We start from the raw sequence: 20,657 nt of genomic DNA, 5'->3' as shown, positions 1-20,657 counted from the left end.
AGAGATATTTGATACGATTTCAAAACTCATGAATTTACTTACCTAGTTTTGTTACCCAACATGTGTTCTATCCTTGGGAGTGTTTCATGTGTGTGGAAAGAATGTGTATTCCACTTTTGAAGGACACAGTGTGATGTAAATATATATCAACTCCATGTTGTCTAATTCTTTGCTAAAGGCAATTGTTTCCTTTTTGATTTACTGTGTGGTTAGTGAAAGTGGGGTGTTGCAGGCCCCTACACTAGTATGCTACTACCAATGTCTGTTCAGATTTGATAATATTAGTCTATACAATTTGATGTTTCTTCATTTGTTGCATAAATATAGATTAGTGTTATGTCATACTGGTATATTTTTTTTCATTAATCATTATGTTTTGCTCACCCCTGTATCTTGTTTACCATTTATACCTGAAAGTCAATTTGATCTGAGGTAAGTAGCTGTTCCTCCCTTTTTATTTTAGACATCATTTGGTTTGTAGGATTGTTTTCACATCTTTTATTTTGAGACTATATCTTTGAAACTAAGATGGATCTCCAGAAGATAGCAGAAAATCAGTTGTCCATTAGTTTGTGTGTTTTCTGACCCAAACAGTCACTCTCTGCCTCTTGATTGGTGAGTTTAGTCCATTTACATTTTGAGTGGTTAATGCTATATTAGGGACTGCTACAGTTATTCTATCTTTTGTTTTTGAGTTTCATATCCTTGTTCAGTTTTTTGTGGGTATTCTTTTCTTCAATTAGTATACAAGTTTGCCCTTTGACATTATGGTAGGGGAAGACTCCTGTTTGCAAAATCCTAGAGCTTGTATTTGTCTGAGGAGACCTTTATTTCTGACTCATATTTGAAGGAAATTCATAATGGATAAGAATTCTTGACTAGGAGATTTTATTTTTAAATATTTTGTATATATCATTCCATTCTCCTCTTTGCTTGTCTAGATCCTCAGAGAAGTGAGATGTAAGCCTGAAGGGGGTACTTTTATAAGTTATCTGATTTTTTGCCCAAGTCATCTCAATAATCTATTTATTTATCTTTAACTCTTGTGTCTTGGTATAAGTTTCATTATATTCAGCTATCCACTTGTATGTTCTTTAACTTCAATGTTTATGTATAGTATCTTCCCAAATTTTGTGAAGTTTCTTCTGTTATTTTCTTGAATACATTTTGTTACCTCCTCACTTTCTTCTGCTACTTGAAATACTATTATACTTTTGTTGCCTTTCCTAATGAAACAGGTAATTTTCAAAATGCTCTTCATGTTTATTTCTTAAATTTTATTTTATTTTATATAATTTTATATCATTTTTCATTTTTGCACAATATATGCATTTTCAACATGGTTGTATTCCTTATACAATTCCCACCCCCCTTAATTGATCTTAATCCTTCCTTCCCTCCCAGGCCCCTGAAGTATGTCTCTGGTTTATAGTTGCTTGTTGATTTTGATTTTTACTTTATTATAAATTAGTCTTTTTCCTGGTCCCTTATTTAGGTATTTGAAATTCCTGGTATGAGTGAGACACTCTAGTATTTTTCTTTTTCTTTCTGACTTACTTCGCTGAGCATGATCCCTTCCAGCTCCATCCATGTCGCTGAAAATTGCATGAGTTCATCCATTTTGATTGCTGAGTAATATTCCATTGTACATATGTACCACTTCTTCTCGATCAAGTAATCTATTTTTGGGCATTTGGGTTGTTTCAATAGCTTAGCTGTTATAAATAGTGCTGTTATAAACATAGAGATACAGGTGTCCTGTTGAATTAATGATTCTGCGTCCTTTGAGTAAATACCTAGAAGTGGAATTGCGGGATCCTATGGGAACTCCATCTTTAGCAGGTTGAGGAATCTGCACACAGCTTTCCACAGTGGTTGGACCAGGCCCAAAGCAGTGATAGTGAAGACAACGATAAACGGCTGGGACTACATCAAATTTAAGAGCTTCTGCACAGCAGAAGAGACAGTAACCAAAATAAAGAGACACCCCACTGACTGGGATAAAAATTTTTTATTCAACACTAATGATAAAGGACTGATCACTAAAATATACAAAGAGCTGATGAGACTCAACAAAAACAAAGTAAATAATCCACTCAAAAAAATGGGCAAAAGAGCTAAAAAGACACTTCTCCAAAAAGGAAATGAAAATGGCCCACAGACATATGAAAAAAAATGTTCAGCATCACTTTTAATCAGGGAAATGCAAATCAAAACTACAATGAGATACCATCTTATATCAGTGAGAATGACACATATTAAAAAAAAAAAAAACTAGTTACAACAAATGTAGGTGAAGATGTGGAGAAAAAGGAACTCTCCTGCACTGCCAGTGGGAGTGCAAACTGGTCCAACCACTGTGGAAAGCTGTGTGCAGATTCCTCAACCTACTAAAGATGGAGCTTCCATATTATCAGCAATTCCCCTCCTAGGTATTTGCCCAAAGGACACAGAAACATTAATTCAAAAGGGCATCTGCACCCCTATGTTTATAGCAGCACGAGTTACAGTAGCTAAGCTAGGGAAACAAACACAAATGCCCAAAAATAGATGACTAGATCAAGAAGAAGTGGTACATATACACCATGGAATATTACTCAGCAATCAAAAAAGATAAGCTCATGCAATTTTCAGCAACATGGATGGCGCTGGAAGGGATCATGCTCAGTGAAATAAGCCAGAAAGAAAAAGAAAAATACCGGATGGTCTCACTCATAGCAGGAATTTAGAAAACCTAAATAAGGGACAGAAAAAGACTAATTATAATAAAGTAAAAATCAACAAGCAACAAGAAACTATAAACCAGAGACACTCTATGGTCCAGAGAAAATCACTCCTTAATCTTTTTTGTAACTATGATATAGGGTGAAAAGAGAATAAAATCTCATCAGAAAGATATTATCTAATCTGATAATAGTAATTGTGACTTAATGTGTAACATGAGTAAACTTAACCTATTTATTTTTTTAAAGATGTATTTATTTATTCATACAGGAACTGGGTACAGTCACACATGAAGGAGGGAGAGAGAATTCACCAGAGCCAGAAGGGAAAGCAGAGCAAGCAGAGTGATGAAGTATACTGCTGAGGGGAGCAGCGGGCAGCAGGAGAGGTCTGCGTGCCATGTGGGACCCTCGCCTGTGGCCGGGGATCTAACTGGTGCTGCAAGAGGCTGTGAGCAGCTTCTCAGTCCAGCACTCAACTGCTGAGCCACCAGGGAGGCCCACCCTATTTATTTTATAAATAAACTTATATATCCTGGATCTCTTTTGATACCCTCCCATTCTTATTATTAATACTGACGTATTTATGCTATTAAATCACTTTTCTATTATTCAACTTCCTATAATATGCATAAACTTATTCTATTCCTTCCTGAGTACAATAAAAAGTTCAGATTCCCTGACAGGGTCTCAGCTTAATCCCTGCTATGATGAAGTGTCCTAAAATAAAAGGAGGAATCACTGTTGCAGATAAACTAACAGTTTGCAATGAGTAAAAAAGAATGTCTCTGACTTTAGATCTAGAATTTGGGAAACATTTAGTTTTTCTGCTTTTCTGTTTCAGACACATTGGAAAATAAATTGTAAAGAACCAATATGTTGAGGGACAACTTCAGTTAAGCAGTTTCCATTTTCATTTACACACCAAAGAACAATTCTCATAGATGAGATGTTAGGATAAAATAAATGTATTTGAAATTGATGACAAAATGTCACGAAGAATAAGAGATTATGTCTTGACATTATACATGCATTGTAAGATAATGTTTTTGAGACTTGTGTAGAATTTGAGCCTTTTAAAAGGGAACTAGAACCCACATGTGGAGCTTACTATCAGCAAGTCCCCAACCTATGTGTAATGGGTTGGCCTGAGTGCAGGGGGCTACTTGTTACTTTGATGGCTGTGGAGGGCCAGAGTTTAAAAGTGATGACAATGAGTCTACCACTGGGAATTTCTCAACTACCCTCAAAGGAATATAAAGTGTATGTGTCACCAATCCCATAGTACATCCTAGGGGTGGATGTACTCTATGGCTTGTAACTGGAGACCACACCCAGAGAGTTTCACCTTAGGATATGCATAGTGAAGGCAGTGCTGTATGGACATGCTGAGCATCCACCTATACAACTGCCAGTCCCTAGAATAGTGACTAATACTAAACAGTATCTGTTGCCAGGGGGGAAGAAGAAATTACAGAGATGCAAAGAGTGATTCCCCTGTTTGGCCTGTCAAGAAGCCTGATGGCTCTTGGAGTATGATGGCAGGTTACTATGAGTTGGCTAAAGTGCCCTCAGTGGCAGACTTGATGGATCATCTAAGCCATGAACAGGACACATCACTTTGTGGCTGATCTAGTTAACTCTTTCCAATTGCCATAGCATCAGAGAATCAAGACCAATTTGCCTTCACATGGGAAGGCTGGCAGTAGACACTCAATGTACTTCTTTAGGGTTATCTGCACAGCTCTACTCTGTGCCACGGGCTGATGGTAGGTGATTTGGCCCAGTGGGAAAGGCTGACCTTGGTGTGCTTCTACCATTACATTGATGACATTTTGCTGACCAGTGACTTTCTTGAAGATTTGGAAAAGGTTGTACCTCTCCTACTAATGCACCTGAAAACATGTGGACTGGACTTAGTTGCATTCCGTTAAAACTTTGTATTGTTTCTGCAGGTTATGGGTACAGAGGCTTGTACACCTTGCCAAGTGAAACTTGCAGAAGATTGATGAGTAGATTTTATGGTGAAAAAACATCCTGATTGGGGGGTGGGGCCTCCCTGGTGGCACAAGGGCTAAAGTCTCAGCTCTATCAAGCTGAGTAGATAGAGTTCAATCCCTGGCCATGGAGTTAACTGACATTGTGCAGCAGACCTCTCCTGTCTCACTCGCTGTTCCCCTCAGCAGTGTATTTCAGTAGATCTCCCTGTTCTGCTCCCCACTCTGTCTCTGGTGAATCCTCTCACTTCCCCAACCCCACACCTCTGGCCTACACCCCACTTCTTGCATGCAAAAATAAATAAAATATTTTTTTTAAACCCTAATAAGGTAGAGTGGAAGGACAATATTTTATTGGTATTTTTCTCCTTCTACAAGACAGCCCATAACTTTGAAATGTTATGTTTTCCACCTTTCAGGTATCCAGCAAACAACAGATGGGCCTTGCATTCACAACAATGAAATAGTTGTGTGACTAGGAGAATTCAAAAGTATAAATAGGGTAGGAGGCTCAGTTGTTATTCTGACATTTGGCATTTCACTCTTTTGGTTTTATTGTCCTCTCTGCCTTCCTGCTTGTGAATATGGCCCCTTGCTTCAGCATTAGAGGCATTACAGACACCTCTAAGGCTCCAAGTTTCTTCTTCTGTTTGCCCAAACCAACAACAAACTTCTCATATCAAGATACCTATTATATCCTGAAATGATGGACTTTTCTAAAAGTGCCCTTCCTTACTCATTTCAGATGGGAAACCAACAAACCAAGATACCACATCAATTTTACTGAGAGGGTTTGGATCCATTAGCTACACCAATTCAATCATTGTTCTAAAAGTAAATATCATATTTTGATCCATGTGTCTATAATAAGAATTCCTTTGTTCTGTTACCAGTTATTAGATTTATTGCTTTATGAAATGAATCAGAAGCAGACGACCAGAAGAGGGTCCTCTGGAATCAAGATAAGTATGGTCTCCACAGTGTACTTACTTACATGGGGTCCTACATAAAATTCCGTATTTCTTCAAATGTTTCTAGCACAGATTCAACTAAAGACCCAAAGACACATAATGGTATACATAGGTCTACTGACTAACAAACATTTATTTGGAATTTTTAGGATACTATATATACTTTGAAAGCCATAACCATTTAGAAACATAAAAGGATCTAGAATAGACAATGAATGTGTGTGTGTATTTGTGTACTTCAAAATCATACATCTCCATGAAATTCCACAATAGTGAACCACTATTAGAAGATAGATAAATAGATAATTCAATAGACTACTATTTTCAAAGAAAAAAACTGATTTTGAAAAGTCTGAACTTTGCTTTTTAAAAAGAATGGGTTTGGGGAGCCTCCCTGGTGGTACAGGGATTAAAGACAGTGCTATCAAGCTACCACTGGCCATTGCAATATGAGTTTGATCCCCAGCCGGCTAGGGAGCAACCCACATGGTGCAGCAGACCTCTCCTGCCTTGCCCACTGCTCCCCTCAGCAGTGTATTTCAGTAGATCCGCCTGTTCTGCTCCCCCTCTCTCTCTTACCATCCCACACCTCTGGCTTACACCCCAGGCCTTGTATGTATAAATAAATCAATCTTTAAAAAAAATAAAATTAAAAGAATTGGCTTGGGATGACATCAACAACATGATGGAAGAGGCATGTTAGAATTAAATTCTCCCATAAAAGCAACCGATGGGGGAAATAACAGTGAGTCCTGGCAGGCCCTGGACCTGTTGAACAAACTTGATGACACCAGTGATTCACCCAGATGCAGAGGAAAGTTGGAATGACAGGAGTGGGGAAGGGAAGAGAGAAGATCATTGATTTGGAATCCCTCCCTGCCCCACCCACAAAGCCTGTCCTTTTAGTGCAGTAGAAAGGAGGAAAAACTTGGAGAACACAACACCCTGAAACATCTGAGAGGTCTCTACAGTGACAGGTAGGCAAACAGGGTCTCAAACAAGCACCCAGCACCAGGTGTGAGATCCTTTGTTGTGGCACTCACCTCCCCTATCCTCTCCCTTTCCCAGAGACCAATGGGAACAAGCACAATTTTGAAACTTTGCTAGGGAGACATTTCTGACACCACCTAGTGATCTGAACAAAAACACTAACCACCTACAGCTGAAACTGGGAGGCTGAAGCTGAGGTTATTCCAGGAAGAACATACCATTTAGCTGGTCGCATCTGTCAGCAGGAAGGGCATTAGGTGGCGCCTCATAGAGGTCCCTATATCAGGGGCCTCTTTAATTCCCAAGCCCTCAGGTGGAAAGAGGCCTCAGAAACCCTCCCACCCACCCAACTATCTCACAGGCCCAGAAAGAGTGCCAATACCCCCACACCCACACTGGAGGGGAAATAGTCAGAGACTTTTGGATCCTATAGTTCAATCCTCACCTTTTTGTGTGTTTTTGTTTTAGTATTTATTTATTTATACATACAAGGACTGGGGTGTAAGCCACAGGTACAGGAGGTAAGAGGATTCACCAGAGAGAGTGGGGAGCAGAACAGGCCAATCTACTGAAATACTACTGAGGGGAGCAGTAGGCAAGACAGGCGAGGTCTGCTGCTCCATGTGGGTGGCTTCCTGGCTAGCTGGGGATCAAACTCATGTTGTAGTGACTGGTGATAACTTGATAGCACTGTCTTTAACTCCTACACCACCAGGGAGGCACTGTGTTAGTTTTTTTTTTTTTTATCCTCCCTCAATACACTGCAAGGGAGATAGCAGGCCCAGGGAAGACTATCCTTCTCACCCCCATGACACTCCACTGCAGACCAGACTAAAACAGCAATGTCTAGGTCATTAGTAGACATCAGAGTCCTGAGAAGCAATCCCCCCCACCCCCCGCATCTGTTTGTGTGTTTGCTTAGATTTGGTCTGATTGTCTGTTGTTCCTTTCCTTCTTTCTTATTTCTGTTTCCTAAAGTTTTCTCCTTTCTCCCCTTTAACATTATTACTACTATTTTCTCTTCTCTTTGTGTTACATCCCCTCCTCTTTCTCCTCTTCTTTCATCTTCCCCCATCTTGCCCCTTTCTTTCATCTCTAGCCTTTGTTCATTTTACATTTCCTTATCATCCTCTTCTTTCCTCTTATTTCTTCTTTCACTTCTTATTCTCTTTTGATCTCTGTATTATTCTGAGACATGCCTAGAGGGCCCCAACAGTTCAACAAAGAAGTACGTCCCTCTCTGCCTACAAGCACTTCCCAGTGGACTTGGCCTTAGCATGTATCTGGAGATGCAGCATTCCACATGAGACTCTTGACTACCACTGGCTGAGATGTTGGATTCCATCCTACATAGTGGGGACTGAAAAATCTGGGGCTTCCGGAGCAAATCACAGCTCAAAACAACATCTATCACAATAGAAGAGTATCCAGATGTTCACCCAGGTGGGAAATGCAGGACCTTCCCTAGTTCCCAAGTCTGGTAGTACCCAACACCATGACAGGAAGTACCAACTGTCTAGAGCAGTAGTACAGAAGATGACAACAGAGGGGGTAAATATATGAACCCCCACCTACACCTCTACTCACCAGTCACAGCAGCTCAGACACTAGGCATACACATCTGCACCTCAGCAAGAGAAATCAGAAGTCATGTCCACTGGCACCAGTGGTAACAGGGCACTACAAATAGAGCAAAATCAAAGACAATCAATAGGAAGTAAGAAAAATAAAAGTGATCAAGGTGGCCCTTCTTGGAACAATGCACCAAAGAAAGAAAGTCAACCTCCAGAACCTGATAATATGGACACAGAATACATCTACCTAATGGATACACAATGGAATATTACTCAGCAATCAAAAAAGAAACTCATGTAATTTGAAGCAACATGGATGGAGCTGGAAGAGATCATGCTCGGCAAAAAAAGACAGAAAGAAAAAGAAAAATACCAGATGGTCTCACTCATAGCAGGAATCTAGAAAACCTAAATAAGGGACCAGGAAAAAGAATAATGGTAATAAAGGAAAAAAATCAAAATCAGCAAGCAACTATAAACCAGAGATACACTATGGGGAGGGGCAAGGAGAGGAGGGATTGGGGTCAAAATAAGGGAGGTGCAATTGTATGGGGAATATAAAAAAAAATCTAAAAAAAAGAATTCAAAAGGCCATAATAAAAAAAAAAGCTAAAGAGTTAAGAGAAAATACATAAAGAGATAAGAATTTAATCAATGAACTATATAATGAGAATGAATCCCTATCGAAGAAAGTGAAGAAACTGGAAGATATCTAGAGAAGAGGGGAGGAGCTCAAGAATTCTAAAACAAATAAAGAAAAAAAAACACAAAAATGTAATAGAAGAAATGGAAGAGCAACACAGTACTTTTGAAGATACAGATATAAAAAGAATCAAAAAAGAAAAGGAAAGAGAAGTAAGAAGAAAGAGAATGATAAAACACTTCAAAAATTATCTGACTCCATGAAGAACGGAAATACAAGAGTCATAGAAATCCCAGAAGATGAGGAGACAGACAAAGGAACCGAGAAACTATTAAAGGAGATAATCAAAGAGGACTTCCCAAACATGAAGAAGATATGAAAACAGACATATGAACTACTAAACATAAAACTTCCATATGATCCAGCAATTCCAATCCTAGGTATTTACCCAAATGACACAGAAACAGTAATTCCAAAGAGCACCTGCACGCCTACGTTTATAGCAGCACTATTTACAATAGCTAAGCTATGGGTGCAACCCAAATGCCCTAAAACAGATGACTGGATCAAGAAGATGTGGTACATATACACAATGGAATATTACTCAGCAATCAAAAAAGATAAACACATGCAGTTTTCAGCAACATGGATGGAGCTAGAAGGGATCATGCTCAGTGAAATAAGTCAGAAAGAAAAAGAGAAATACCGAATGGTCTCACTCACAGCAGGAATTTAGAAAACCTAAATAAGAGACCAGGAAAAAGACTAATCAATACAAAGTAAAAATCAAAATCAACAAGCAACTATAAACCAGAGACATATTACTACGGGTAGGGGGATGGAGAGTGGGGAAAGGAAGGACTAGAGTCAAAATAAGGGGGGGGTTGCAATTGTATGGGGAATGTAACTAAAATTAAAATGCATACATTGTGCAAAGATGAAAGAAGATGTAAGAATTATATAAAATAAAATATTTAAATAAAAAAAGAACTCCAAATTACAAAGAAAGGAAACCTGCAGAAAGACACATACTAGTAAAGTTTACAAGAGTCCAAGGCAAGGAAAATATAACAATACTGCTGAGGACAAAGAAACAGATACCTATAAAGGAAAGCCAACAAAATTGACATCAGACCTCACTGAAAAACACTATGGAAGAAAAATGTAGTTACATATTTAACAAATTCTAAGTCAACAAATGCAACCAAGAATACATTACCCCGCAAAACTCTACCACCTCTATGAAAGAAAAAGGACCTTCTCATACAAAAGAATGTGCAGAAAATCGTTACTACTAAGCCCCCACTCCAAAAAATACTAGAAGAAGCCCTAAAGCCAAAATCAACAGAAGAATGAATAGGAAGAACAGAATAAGGTAAACAATACAACCACAAAATGGCAAAAAAAATAGCAAATATGGATGCCAGTGTATCAATATTGACTCTAAATGTAAATAGACTAAACTCATCAATAAAAAAATAAGTAAATAAATAAAAATAAAAGACACAGAATAGGAGACTGGTTATAAAAAAAAAAGAAAAAGAACCCAGCCTTTTGATGTCTACAGGAAACATATAACTGCAAAAGATAAACACAGATTGAAAGTAAAACATTAGGGTGCCTCCCTGGTGGCACAGTAGGTTGAGCACAGTGCTGTGAAGCTGTCCACAGCCTCTGCAGTATGGGTTCGATTCCTGGTCATATGGTGTGGCAGACCTCTCCTGTCTCTCCTGAAATACACCAGCAGTGTATTTCAGTCAGCCTGCCTGTTCTGCTCCCTGCTCTGTCTCTGGTGAATCCTCTCACACTCCCACACCTCTGGACTGTATCCCAGTTCTTGTATAAATAAATAAAAAATCTTTAAAAAAAAAAAGAAAGTAAAACATTGGAAAACAATCCTACAAGCAAATGGACCAAAAAGAAGGCAGAAACAGCTATACTTATACCAGATAAAATAGACCTCAAACTGAAAATGGTAAAAAGAGACATAGATGGTCACTACATTATGATTCAGAGGACAATACATCAGGAAGACATAACACTCATCAACATATACTCACCAAATGAAGGAGCACCAAAATATGTCAGACATGTATTTTTATCTCTGAAAATAAACAATAGAAAAAATGCATTATGTAGTAAGAGACTTCAACACCACACTATAACCAATGGACAGATCAACAAGACAAAATATAAATAAGGACAACAGAGCTTTAAATAAGGACCTAGAATTCCTGGGCTTAACAGGCGTCTATAAGAAACTGTACCAAAAAAAAAAAAAATTGAATGCACATTTTGCTCAAGTGCATATAGATAATTCTCCAGGATTGATCACATTCTGAGACACAATACAAACATGAACTGATACATTAAGATAAAAAATCATACCAACTATTTTCTCTGGTCATAAAGTCTTCAAACTAGAAATAAACCATGAAAAGAAAGCACGGAACCCGGAGGGCGGAGCAACATGGCGGCGAGGAGACGCTGCGAGTAAGATCACCCATTAAAAAAAGTTAATAGGGAGGAAAAGCGACAGGTCCCAGTGAGAACTGGGACATGGAAGATAAAACAGATGACTTCAGCAAACTACCCAAAGAAGAAAGTTGCCATAAAAGAGGACTAGAAGGGAGGAAAGTGCAGAACCCTGCTCCCCTCCCCTACCCACAGTCAACACTCTCCAACCAAAAGAGAGGAGGAAAAAAAAAAAAACAAACTAAAATGATCAACAAGAACAAACTACGCAGCAAGCGGGACTGTGAGTGGAAAGGAACTATTTCAGCCACCACACCCCATGAACTGGAGCTGTGGAGAACCCTGCAGGATTCGCCGCAGCAGTGAGCGAATGGCTCCAGGCGCCATTAAAGAACAAAGAGACTCTGAAGACCTGCACTCAGCCCTGGGCCGGCCGGTAAGCTTGCGCGGAAAAGCAGCACGCTTGAAAAGCAAACGCGGATCGAGATCGTGGCTGCCCAGGTCCCCGCGCCTGCGACCTAGGCTTCTGGGGAGATGTGCGGGGGCCCTCACTGAGGTGAAAGTCCCTCACAGAGTAATCAGAAACCAGGCGCCCAGACACGGGAGCGGGGTGCAAAAGGCGCATTGCTGCAGCCACTGAATTGGGCTACAGCCCACGTCCTGGACCTGAGTGCTTTGGAACTGAGACCCGGGGCACGAAATTCGGAGCGTGGGTCCTCCACGTCGGTGGGGCACAAGGCAGACACAGCATCCCAAAGCCGTTGAGGTTTTCCCTACCATTCCCACTCTGTTCCCTGTCCCACGGGGTAAAGAAAACAGCCCCCCAAGGCCTAGGAGAGATCTCTGGTGCCACCTAGCGAACAGAAAAAAAGTCACTAACACCCCTTAGAACAGGGACCTTTCTTGAAGCCTTCAGAAGGCTCCTGGAGGAACCCGTGGCCAGCTGGGAAGTTAGCCCACCCCAGGCCCCTTCAGACCAGCAGTCTGAGCCCACAGGGGGAGCGGGCACCCACAGCCGGGGCAGACCGGGCGCGCAGAAGAGTGTGCCAGAAACCGGACGCACAAGGAGTGCGTCCCGCATCGCCATTTTAGAACAGGGATATTTCTTCAGGAAAGACTGCATGCAGAAGGCTCCCTCAGGAGCCAGAGGTGAGCGGGGAAGCTTGCCCACGCCAGGCCCTTTCTGGCCTGCAGTCCAAACCCAGAGGGGGAGCAGGAACCCACGGCTGGGGCAGAACAAGCACACAGGGGTGTGTGTCCCCACATCGGCATTTTAGAACAGGGACCTTTCTTCAGTAAAGACTGCTTGAAACTGACAGATAGCTCCCGGAGGAGCCAGAGGGGAGCAGAGAAGCTCACCCAAGATGCCAGCTAGTCCCAGCAACACAGTGTCCCAATGCATACGACACATTAGAAAACAGACAGTAGGGAGTAGAAGAACCACACGCAACCTAACAACTCCTCAGGAAAAAAGCACACCACAAAAAGAAAACCACCCCCCAGATTGCAACGACAGTAACTTGGAATAACGTCTGAGCCTTCCAGAAAGAGAATTTAAAATTGCCATGATTAAAAAAATGACAGAACTCATAAAGGAAAACAATGATCAGAAGAAGGAAATTGAGTCCCTAAAGAGGGAAAACAATGGTCAGATGAATGAAATTGAGTCCCTAATGATGGAAGTAAAAGAAACACAGGAGATCAAAGAATTAATGGAGGAACTAAAGAACTCTGGGAAAAGCAATGAAAGCAGAATAGATGAAATGGAAGAACAAACAAGTACTCTTGAAGACACAGAAATAAAAAGAACCAAAACAGAAAAGGAAAGAGAAGTACGAAGAAAAAAGAACAAAGAAAGACTTCGGGAACTACCTGACTCCATGAGGAGAGGAAATATAAGAGTTATAGGGATTCCAGAAGGAGAGGAGAGAGATGTAGGAACAGAGAAAATATTCCAGGAGATAATTGAAGAGAACTTCCCAAATGTGAAGAAGGAGCTGAAAATTGATATAGAAGAAGCAAGAAGAACACCAAACTTCCACAACGAAAGGAAATATACAGCAAGACACATAATAGTAAAGCTCCCAAGAATCCAGGACAAGGAAAAAATAATGAAGCTGGCAAGAGGGAAGAAACAGATAACATTCAAAGGAAAACCAATCAGGCTGACATCAGACTTCTCCGAATAAACACTACGGGCAAGGAGAGAGTGGAGGAACATAGTCAACAGACTCAAGAAAACAGATGCCAACCAAGAATACTCTATCCTGCAAAGCTCTCCTTCCTCTATGAAGAAAGAATAAGGAACTTCCCAGACAAATAGAATCTCTGGAATTTCATTACGACTAAACCCCCACTCCAAAAAATACTACAAGGAATCCTAAAGCCAAAACCTCAGAGGGATGAATAACAACGAAAGAAGGCCAAAAAAAAAAAAAGTTATTAAAAGAATAAATATATAAAATCAAAGGAATGACAAACACAATGGCAAATACAGATGCTAACTTATCAATATTAACTCTAAATGTAAATGGACTAAACTCTTCAATAAAAAGACACAGAGTTGCAGCCTGGATTAAGAAACAAAACCCAACCTTTTGCTGTCTCCAGGAAACACATTTAGCTACAAAAGATAAAAATAGGCTCAAAGTTAAAGGATGGAAAACAATCCTACAAGCAAATGGACCAAAAAAGAAAGCAGGAACAGCTATACTTATATCAGATAAGACAGACTTCAAAGTCAAAAAAATAAAAAGAGACCCCAATGGTCATTACATTATGATCAAGGGGACAATACTTCAAGAAGAAATAACACTCATTAACATATACTCAACAAACGAAGGAGCACCAAAATATATCAGACAACTGTTGTCCTCTCTGAAAACAGACATCAGAGAAAACACATACGTAGTGGGAGACTTCAAAACACTACTATCAACAATGGATAGATCAACAAGACAAAAAATAAGTAAAGAAACTAAAGCTCTAAATAAGGACCTAGAGCATTTGGGCTTAACAGACATCTATAGAACACTAAACCCAAAAAAAACGAAGTACACATTTTTCTCAAGCACACACGGATCATTATCCAGGATCGATCACATACTGGGGCACAAGACAAATATCAACAGATACACCAAGATTGAAATCATACCAACCATCTTTTCTGACCATGAAGGCATCAAACTAGAAATAAACCATAAAAAGAAGGCAAGGAACTTTCCAACCTCATGGAGATTAAAAACCACACTACTGGAAGACCACTGGACTAATGAGAAGATCAAAGAAGAAATTAAAAAATTCTTTGAATTGAACGACAAGGAAGACACCAATATCCTAAATGTATGGGATGAAGCAAAAGCAGTAATAAGAGGGAAATATATAGCAATAGAAGCTCACATCAAGAAACAAGAAAGAACACAAAGAAACAACCTAATCTCGAAGCTCAAAGATCTAGAAAAAGAACAAAAAAAAAACCCCAAAATCAGTAGAAGAAAAGAAATAATAAAAACCAAAGCAGAAATAAATGAAATTGAAACTAAAAAAACAATCCAAAAGATCAATGAAACCAAGAGCTGGTTCTTTGAAAAAATCAATAAAATAAACAAAGCCCTTCCTCTTCAGCAGGTATAATATAAACAAATGTTTATATCACATTCACTTAGCTCTTAGGACTGTCTTTAGACTTGGCAACAAGCTATTATCTTACATAAATTTTAATCTAAGTGCAACAGTTTGCTTTACCATCCTACACTAAAGGACAAATTTCCACTTCATTATAATAGTTGAATAGATTAATATTTTCATAGGTCAATTGTATTAGATCTCTACAAATAGAAGCAAATGTACTGATATAACAAAAGTTGCTCACAATCACCATTAATTTCCTTTGCAAGTTGCCTAGCATATACAGAAAACTGCCCCTGATACTAATACTTCTATTATGTAACTGGTCCAAGCACTTTAATTTTCTAACTCATTAAATGAGAAGTCTTCAATAACGTTACCTGACTTTATTTACAGTTCTCAAATCATGTTCTGGAATTACCCAGTACATTGCACTTTGCTCTAATTCTTCTGGGCTTCAGCAGAAATGAACAGCATTGATCGATTTGATTGATTCCCTGTAACTAATTGCAGAACTTAGTTATCTCCAAGTAAGCAGAGTCAAGTGTAATGGCCAAGGCTAGGTCTCCATGGACTTAGACATGAGGGATTAATTATAGGAGAAAGAGGACATTCTAGGGTTGATAGTGGAAGTTTATATGAATAAATTGTAGTAACTCATCTTTCTGACTTCCAATAGTAACAACTGAGAATCAGATGTGAAATGTTTTAAGTTGGAGCAAAGCAAAAAGAAAGGAAGATGATATATCAAATTTCATACACATATAGAGAAATAGCTCATTAGAAATTCCAACAAATCCTAACAAGAAGATATAAGTGTGCCATAAGCTTATGTTTTATGAGCAGGACAGTGAGGAATAGATGTTACTAAACATCCTTAACTTTCTTTCTCATGAATTTAAGTAGATAATAAGAGGTTCTCATGTCAGAAAGTGAGTTCTGTTTTGACACAGATCTACTGATCAGTGAAAATATCTGTTAGCATAGCCAGAAAGTCATATTGGGGAAGTTTTGTGCCTAAAGATTTTAAATAATTCAATGGACTTTCATCAGGAAATGATGCCATTATAAATCTACATTGTCTTCCAAAATACAAGCCTAAGAACTTTGAACAAGGTGAGTCATTTTTTAATCAATATGATCGGGATTAATTTTCGAATTGTAGTTTGTTGGAGGTATGTTTTTCATATTTGGGGAAGCATTATTTTTGTCACAGAGAATATGTTGCTCAATCACAAATAGGAAAACCCAAAAATGAACTTATAATATGAAAAGAGGCAAATGGAGTGGTGATGTGTGGCCCCACATTGAAGTGATGTGTTTGACCTTAAGTAGACATTTGATTTCTCTGAACCTAGGTCTGTCAGTGTTTACACATATTGAAATGATGAAGGAGATCAATACGTATTACCTATAAAGGATTAACCATTTGCTGGACACACTAACACTTATCATCTATATAGTCATAAGTTTTGAGGCTAAGACAATTTACTTATTGGTTTTGGGATGCTTATCTATAAGAATGTTTAAAATGCACCTCACCTGTAACTTTTGCAAAATAAAATGAGAACTATGTCATTGCTACATTCATATACAGAAGGATCAGTAAGTTTAGGTACACCTTTATCTCTATAAATGTTAACAATATGCTTAAGATGAACAAGATGGGATTGATAAAAATTGTAACCAATTTTCTCAATTCACAATGTAAACAATCAATGATATTTCATGTTATTCCAATCTATTAAATAAGGTCTCATAATAAAAAGTTCATTAGGCTTTACTATAAATATACTCTGAGTTCTAGCTCTGCTATACCCCATGTCCTAAAAATTCAAGTGTCAGTTTTACTTGAATATTGAGTCCCCTCAAAGTAACTGTTGCCTTCTATCACCTAGCAACATGTCCTATTTCAATTCAGAAAGAAAAATCATTGTGTAATTATCTTCAATATTTATGATACCCTGAGCTCTAATATATGCAATAATAAAATACAATAATAATAAAATACAAACATGACTTTCTAAAAATGGAATACATAATCTCAGAGTTTTGTCATTCAGTAACTTCTTTTGGAATATCACTTTCTGGGAGACTTGTTGGTATCTTTCTTTGTATTAAATTGCATTAAATGAAGCAAATAGGAAAGTTTTGTCTCTAACTCCAAGTCCCATATCCTAAAAACAGATTTTTAACTGATCTTGTCATTTTTATGATAATGAAAAACATTGGTTTACTTGTAAAGCAAAATTTCAGTTTATTTCATCAAACAAAATAGTTGAGGGTTATAAAATACTTGAGGGTTACAAAATTCTACAAGACATGCATTAAATACTGATTTTTGAAGTATTCATGCCTTATGGAATGAAGTATCATATTAAATTAGTTATGAAGAAAAATTGTCATTTCACAAAGCACAAAAAATAATAATGCAATATCTTCTGTGATGCAGGGGAGGAGTAACATTTCATCAGGTAATGAATGGGTCACAGAATATCCTGATTTGCCCTGATCTTAATGTTTTCTATTTTAAAACCAGGGCAATGCCCAGCATAAAAGTAAAATGTAGAAAAGTATTGAGTTGGGCAGACTTAACAAATATGATATATGTAGCCAGTGAACAGATGCTCCTGTATCAGAACCTTGGTAAAAGTCATGACAGGTCACAACAGTGATTGCTAAACATCTGGTCATCACAGCCATGAGTCATGACAAAACATTTTCATTTATTAAACTTAATTCTCACAAAAGCATTAACATCAATTGTGTACAGAATCCATAATCTGTGACATATTTTATTTGTGATTTACCTACATAAAGAAGATGCCACTGACCACAGGTGCATTTGATTCTGGGTTCTGTGAGGTCATCAGGAAATGGAAACATGACAATGGAAGAGAGACTATTCACATCATATTTTGTGATTAGAGAGGAACTTAAAAAACGTGTAATGGCTTTGCTATCAAGAGCGTGATTTTGTGTGATGGTCACATTTTTGAGAAAGGCAAAGAAGTAGGGAAGTAAGAGGCAGGGAAGCAAGGTTAATTTATCTGAAATAGGCATGTTGAGGAAGCCAGCTAAACTGAAATAAAGCCATTTAAAGACAGGGAAGGCATAAGTAATACAGGTCTTAGAATATAAACAAAAAGATTTGGAGTTAAGTGTGCCAGTTACTCTTTTGGTATGCTGTGTTAAATTAATGTCCATGGAGGAAGGCAACCGTTTCTCTGACTTGATAAATCCAGAGCTCTGTTCCTGGGCATGAGTTATCTAGAGAGGAATGTTTTGGTGACCTTGGGATCTGTGCTGGCTGTGATAATGGGCTTTCTACTTAAAAGTCACTCACTGAGCTACTACCAGAGAAAACTTGATGAGCAGTAGTTAACTGAAAGCTGTCATATTCAATGAAAAGCAATTTGTTCTTATCTAGCATTTATAAAGTCAGAGCTTTCTATGCAACTGCTTTGTTTCATTTCATGTTCTTCACATTGTTTTTGCTTTTATTCTCTCAAGGAAGTTTAACAAGCAGTTAAGTTTTCATGGAGATATGGAATCAAACTTCAAATGATTTCATTCTGTTGGGGTTGCTTCCCCCAAATCAAACTGGCTCACTTCTCTTACTCCTTACCATCTTCATATTCTTTCTCGCTTCACTGGGGAACTCAACAATGATTCACCTCATACGTGTGGATCCCCGGCTCCATACTCCAATGTACATTCTCCTCAGCCAGCTCTCCCTTATGGACATGATCTACATCTCCACCACTGTCCCCAAGATGGTGGTCAACTTCTTGTCAGGTCAGAAAACGATCTCCTACCTGGGATGCGGGGTTCAGTGCTTCTTCTTTGTGACTATGGCAGGGTCTGAAGGTTTACTCCTGGCTTCTATGGCCTATGACCGATATGTTGCCATCTGCCATCCTCTCCATTATCCCATCCGCATGAGTAAAATGAAGTGTTTGAAGATGATCATAGGATCTTGGATGTTGGGGATCACCAATGCTGTACCACACACATTCTATGTTCTCCATATTCCTTACTGCCGGTCCAGGGCCATTGATCACTTTTTCTGTGATATCCCAGCCATGATGACTCTAGCCTGTATGGACACCTGGGTCTATGAGTATATGGTTTTTGTGAGCATAGTTCTCTTTCTCCTCATTCCTTTCCTTGGAATCACAGCTTCCTATGGTCGGGTGCTTTTTGCTGTCTACCATATGCGCTCCAAAGAGGGAAAAAAGAAGGCCGTCACCACCTGTTCCACACATTTAACTGTGGTGACATTTTACTATGCACCATTTATCTATACTTATCTCAGGCCAAAGAGTCTCCGCACCCCAGAAGAAGACAAGATTCTGGCTGTTTTCTACACCATTATGACCCCCATGCTCAATCCCATTATCTACAGCTTGAGAAATAAGGAAGTTCTGGGAGCCATGACAAGAGTGTTTCCAATATTCTCCTCCAAGAAGAAATAATCATGGCTGCTCTTACTCATCTTTATTTCCCTGTCCATATTTACTAGAACATCTGAAAATACCACTGTCTGATAGAAAATCAATGTGATTCACCTATGTAATTTAATATTTTCTAGTAGCCATATTTAAAAAAATAACTTACCAAACTATATTCTGGTGTTCCAAAATAATGTTATAATCAATACTGGAGTAATTATACATTGTTATAATATATGATATGAAATAGGTTGTATTGCTTATATTTGCATATATATATATATTACTAACTACATCATAATAATTGATATATTATTACTACCATATATGATCTATTGTAAAAGTTAATGCAATCTCTACTTTGTTTTCATTGTAGTAATTATAGTCTTGTTTGCATTTTATTTGTAAAGAATATTACAGTTCTGAATAAAAATATATGAAGTGCCCAATTGTTTATTATGTTCAACATGTTATGTTCAACATGTTTATTATGTTGAATTAGAATTAATTAGAATATCCAATAAAGTGTTTGTTAAATATACATATATACAAAAATTCATGCCTTTATTCATTATATGATTTTTCAAACTTTGTTCTAAAATATTTGGATGCAGGAAATGAAATAACAACAAAACAATAGCCTAATGTGGTATGAGTTTGCTTATCATTTATAAAAAGCTTTTATTGAAATAATACTTATAATATAAAATAATTTCAGTGTGCATCACTATAAATCAATACCTAATGTAGATATTACATTAAATCCACTCCTCTATCTTTTAATTTTTGTATTTTTTTTATTGCGATAACAATGGTTTTCAACATGGTCTATAGGTCCATACCTATTCAGATGTATGTTACAACATCACACCCCTCACCAAAACACCATAATTCTCCACCACAGTCGTGAACACTCTCCTCCTTCTTTCCCCTCCCCACAGCCTCATCTTTGGTCCTCAATTCTACAGTCAAATTTCTGTGGTTAGTTTGTTTTCATTTGCTGTACCTTTGTTTAGTTTCATGACTTCCATTGTCTATCCTTTACTATTGTATATTTTTATATAAACGTTTCCAGTGGCCTAAATGAATCAAGTAACCTGAAATGGGATAATGATAATAATCAAGAATTTATTCTACATTTAAATTGGGAAAATAAAAATATTGAAATGGCCGTAAATAAGTTATTTTCTTAGAGGCATGGAG

General features: G+C 38.1%; 1 protein-coding gene across 1 annotated transcript; it reads left to right on the top strand.

Moving 5' to 3' along the window:
• Positions 1-18,539: 18,539 nt before the first annotated feature.
• LOC119242654 (olfactory receptor 2L13-like) lies at positions 18,540-19,478 on the top strand. Its single transcript, XM_037508173.1, has one exon. It carries the CDS (start codon positions 18,540-18,542, stop codon positions 19,476-19,478), a length of 939 nt encoding a protein of 312 aa, XP_037364070.1.
• The last annotated feature ends 1,179 nt before the right edge of the window (positions 19,479-20,657 follow it).

The sequence above is a fragment of the Talpa occidentalis genome, unplaced genomic scaffold, assembly GCF_014898055.3.
Source record: "Talpa occidentalis isolate TD23 unplaced genomic scaffold, MPIMG_talOcc4v2.1 talOcc4.13, whole genome shotgun sequence".
Classification (NCBI taxonomy): Eukaryota; Metazoa; Chordata; class Mammalia; order Eulipotyphla; family Talpidae; genus Talpa; species Talpa occidentalis.
The sequence above is the reverse complement of the archived record's forward strand: the minus strand, read 5'-3'. Positions and strand labels throughout refer to the sequence as shown.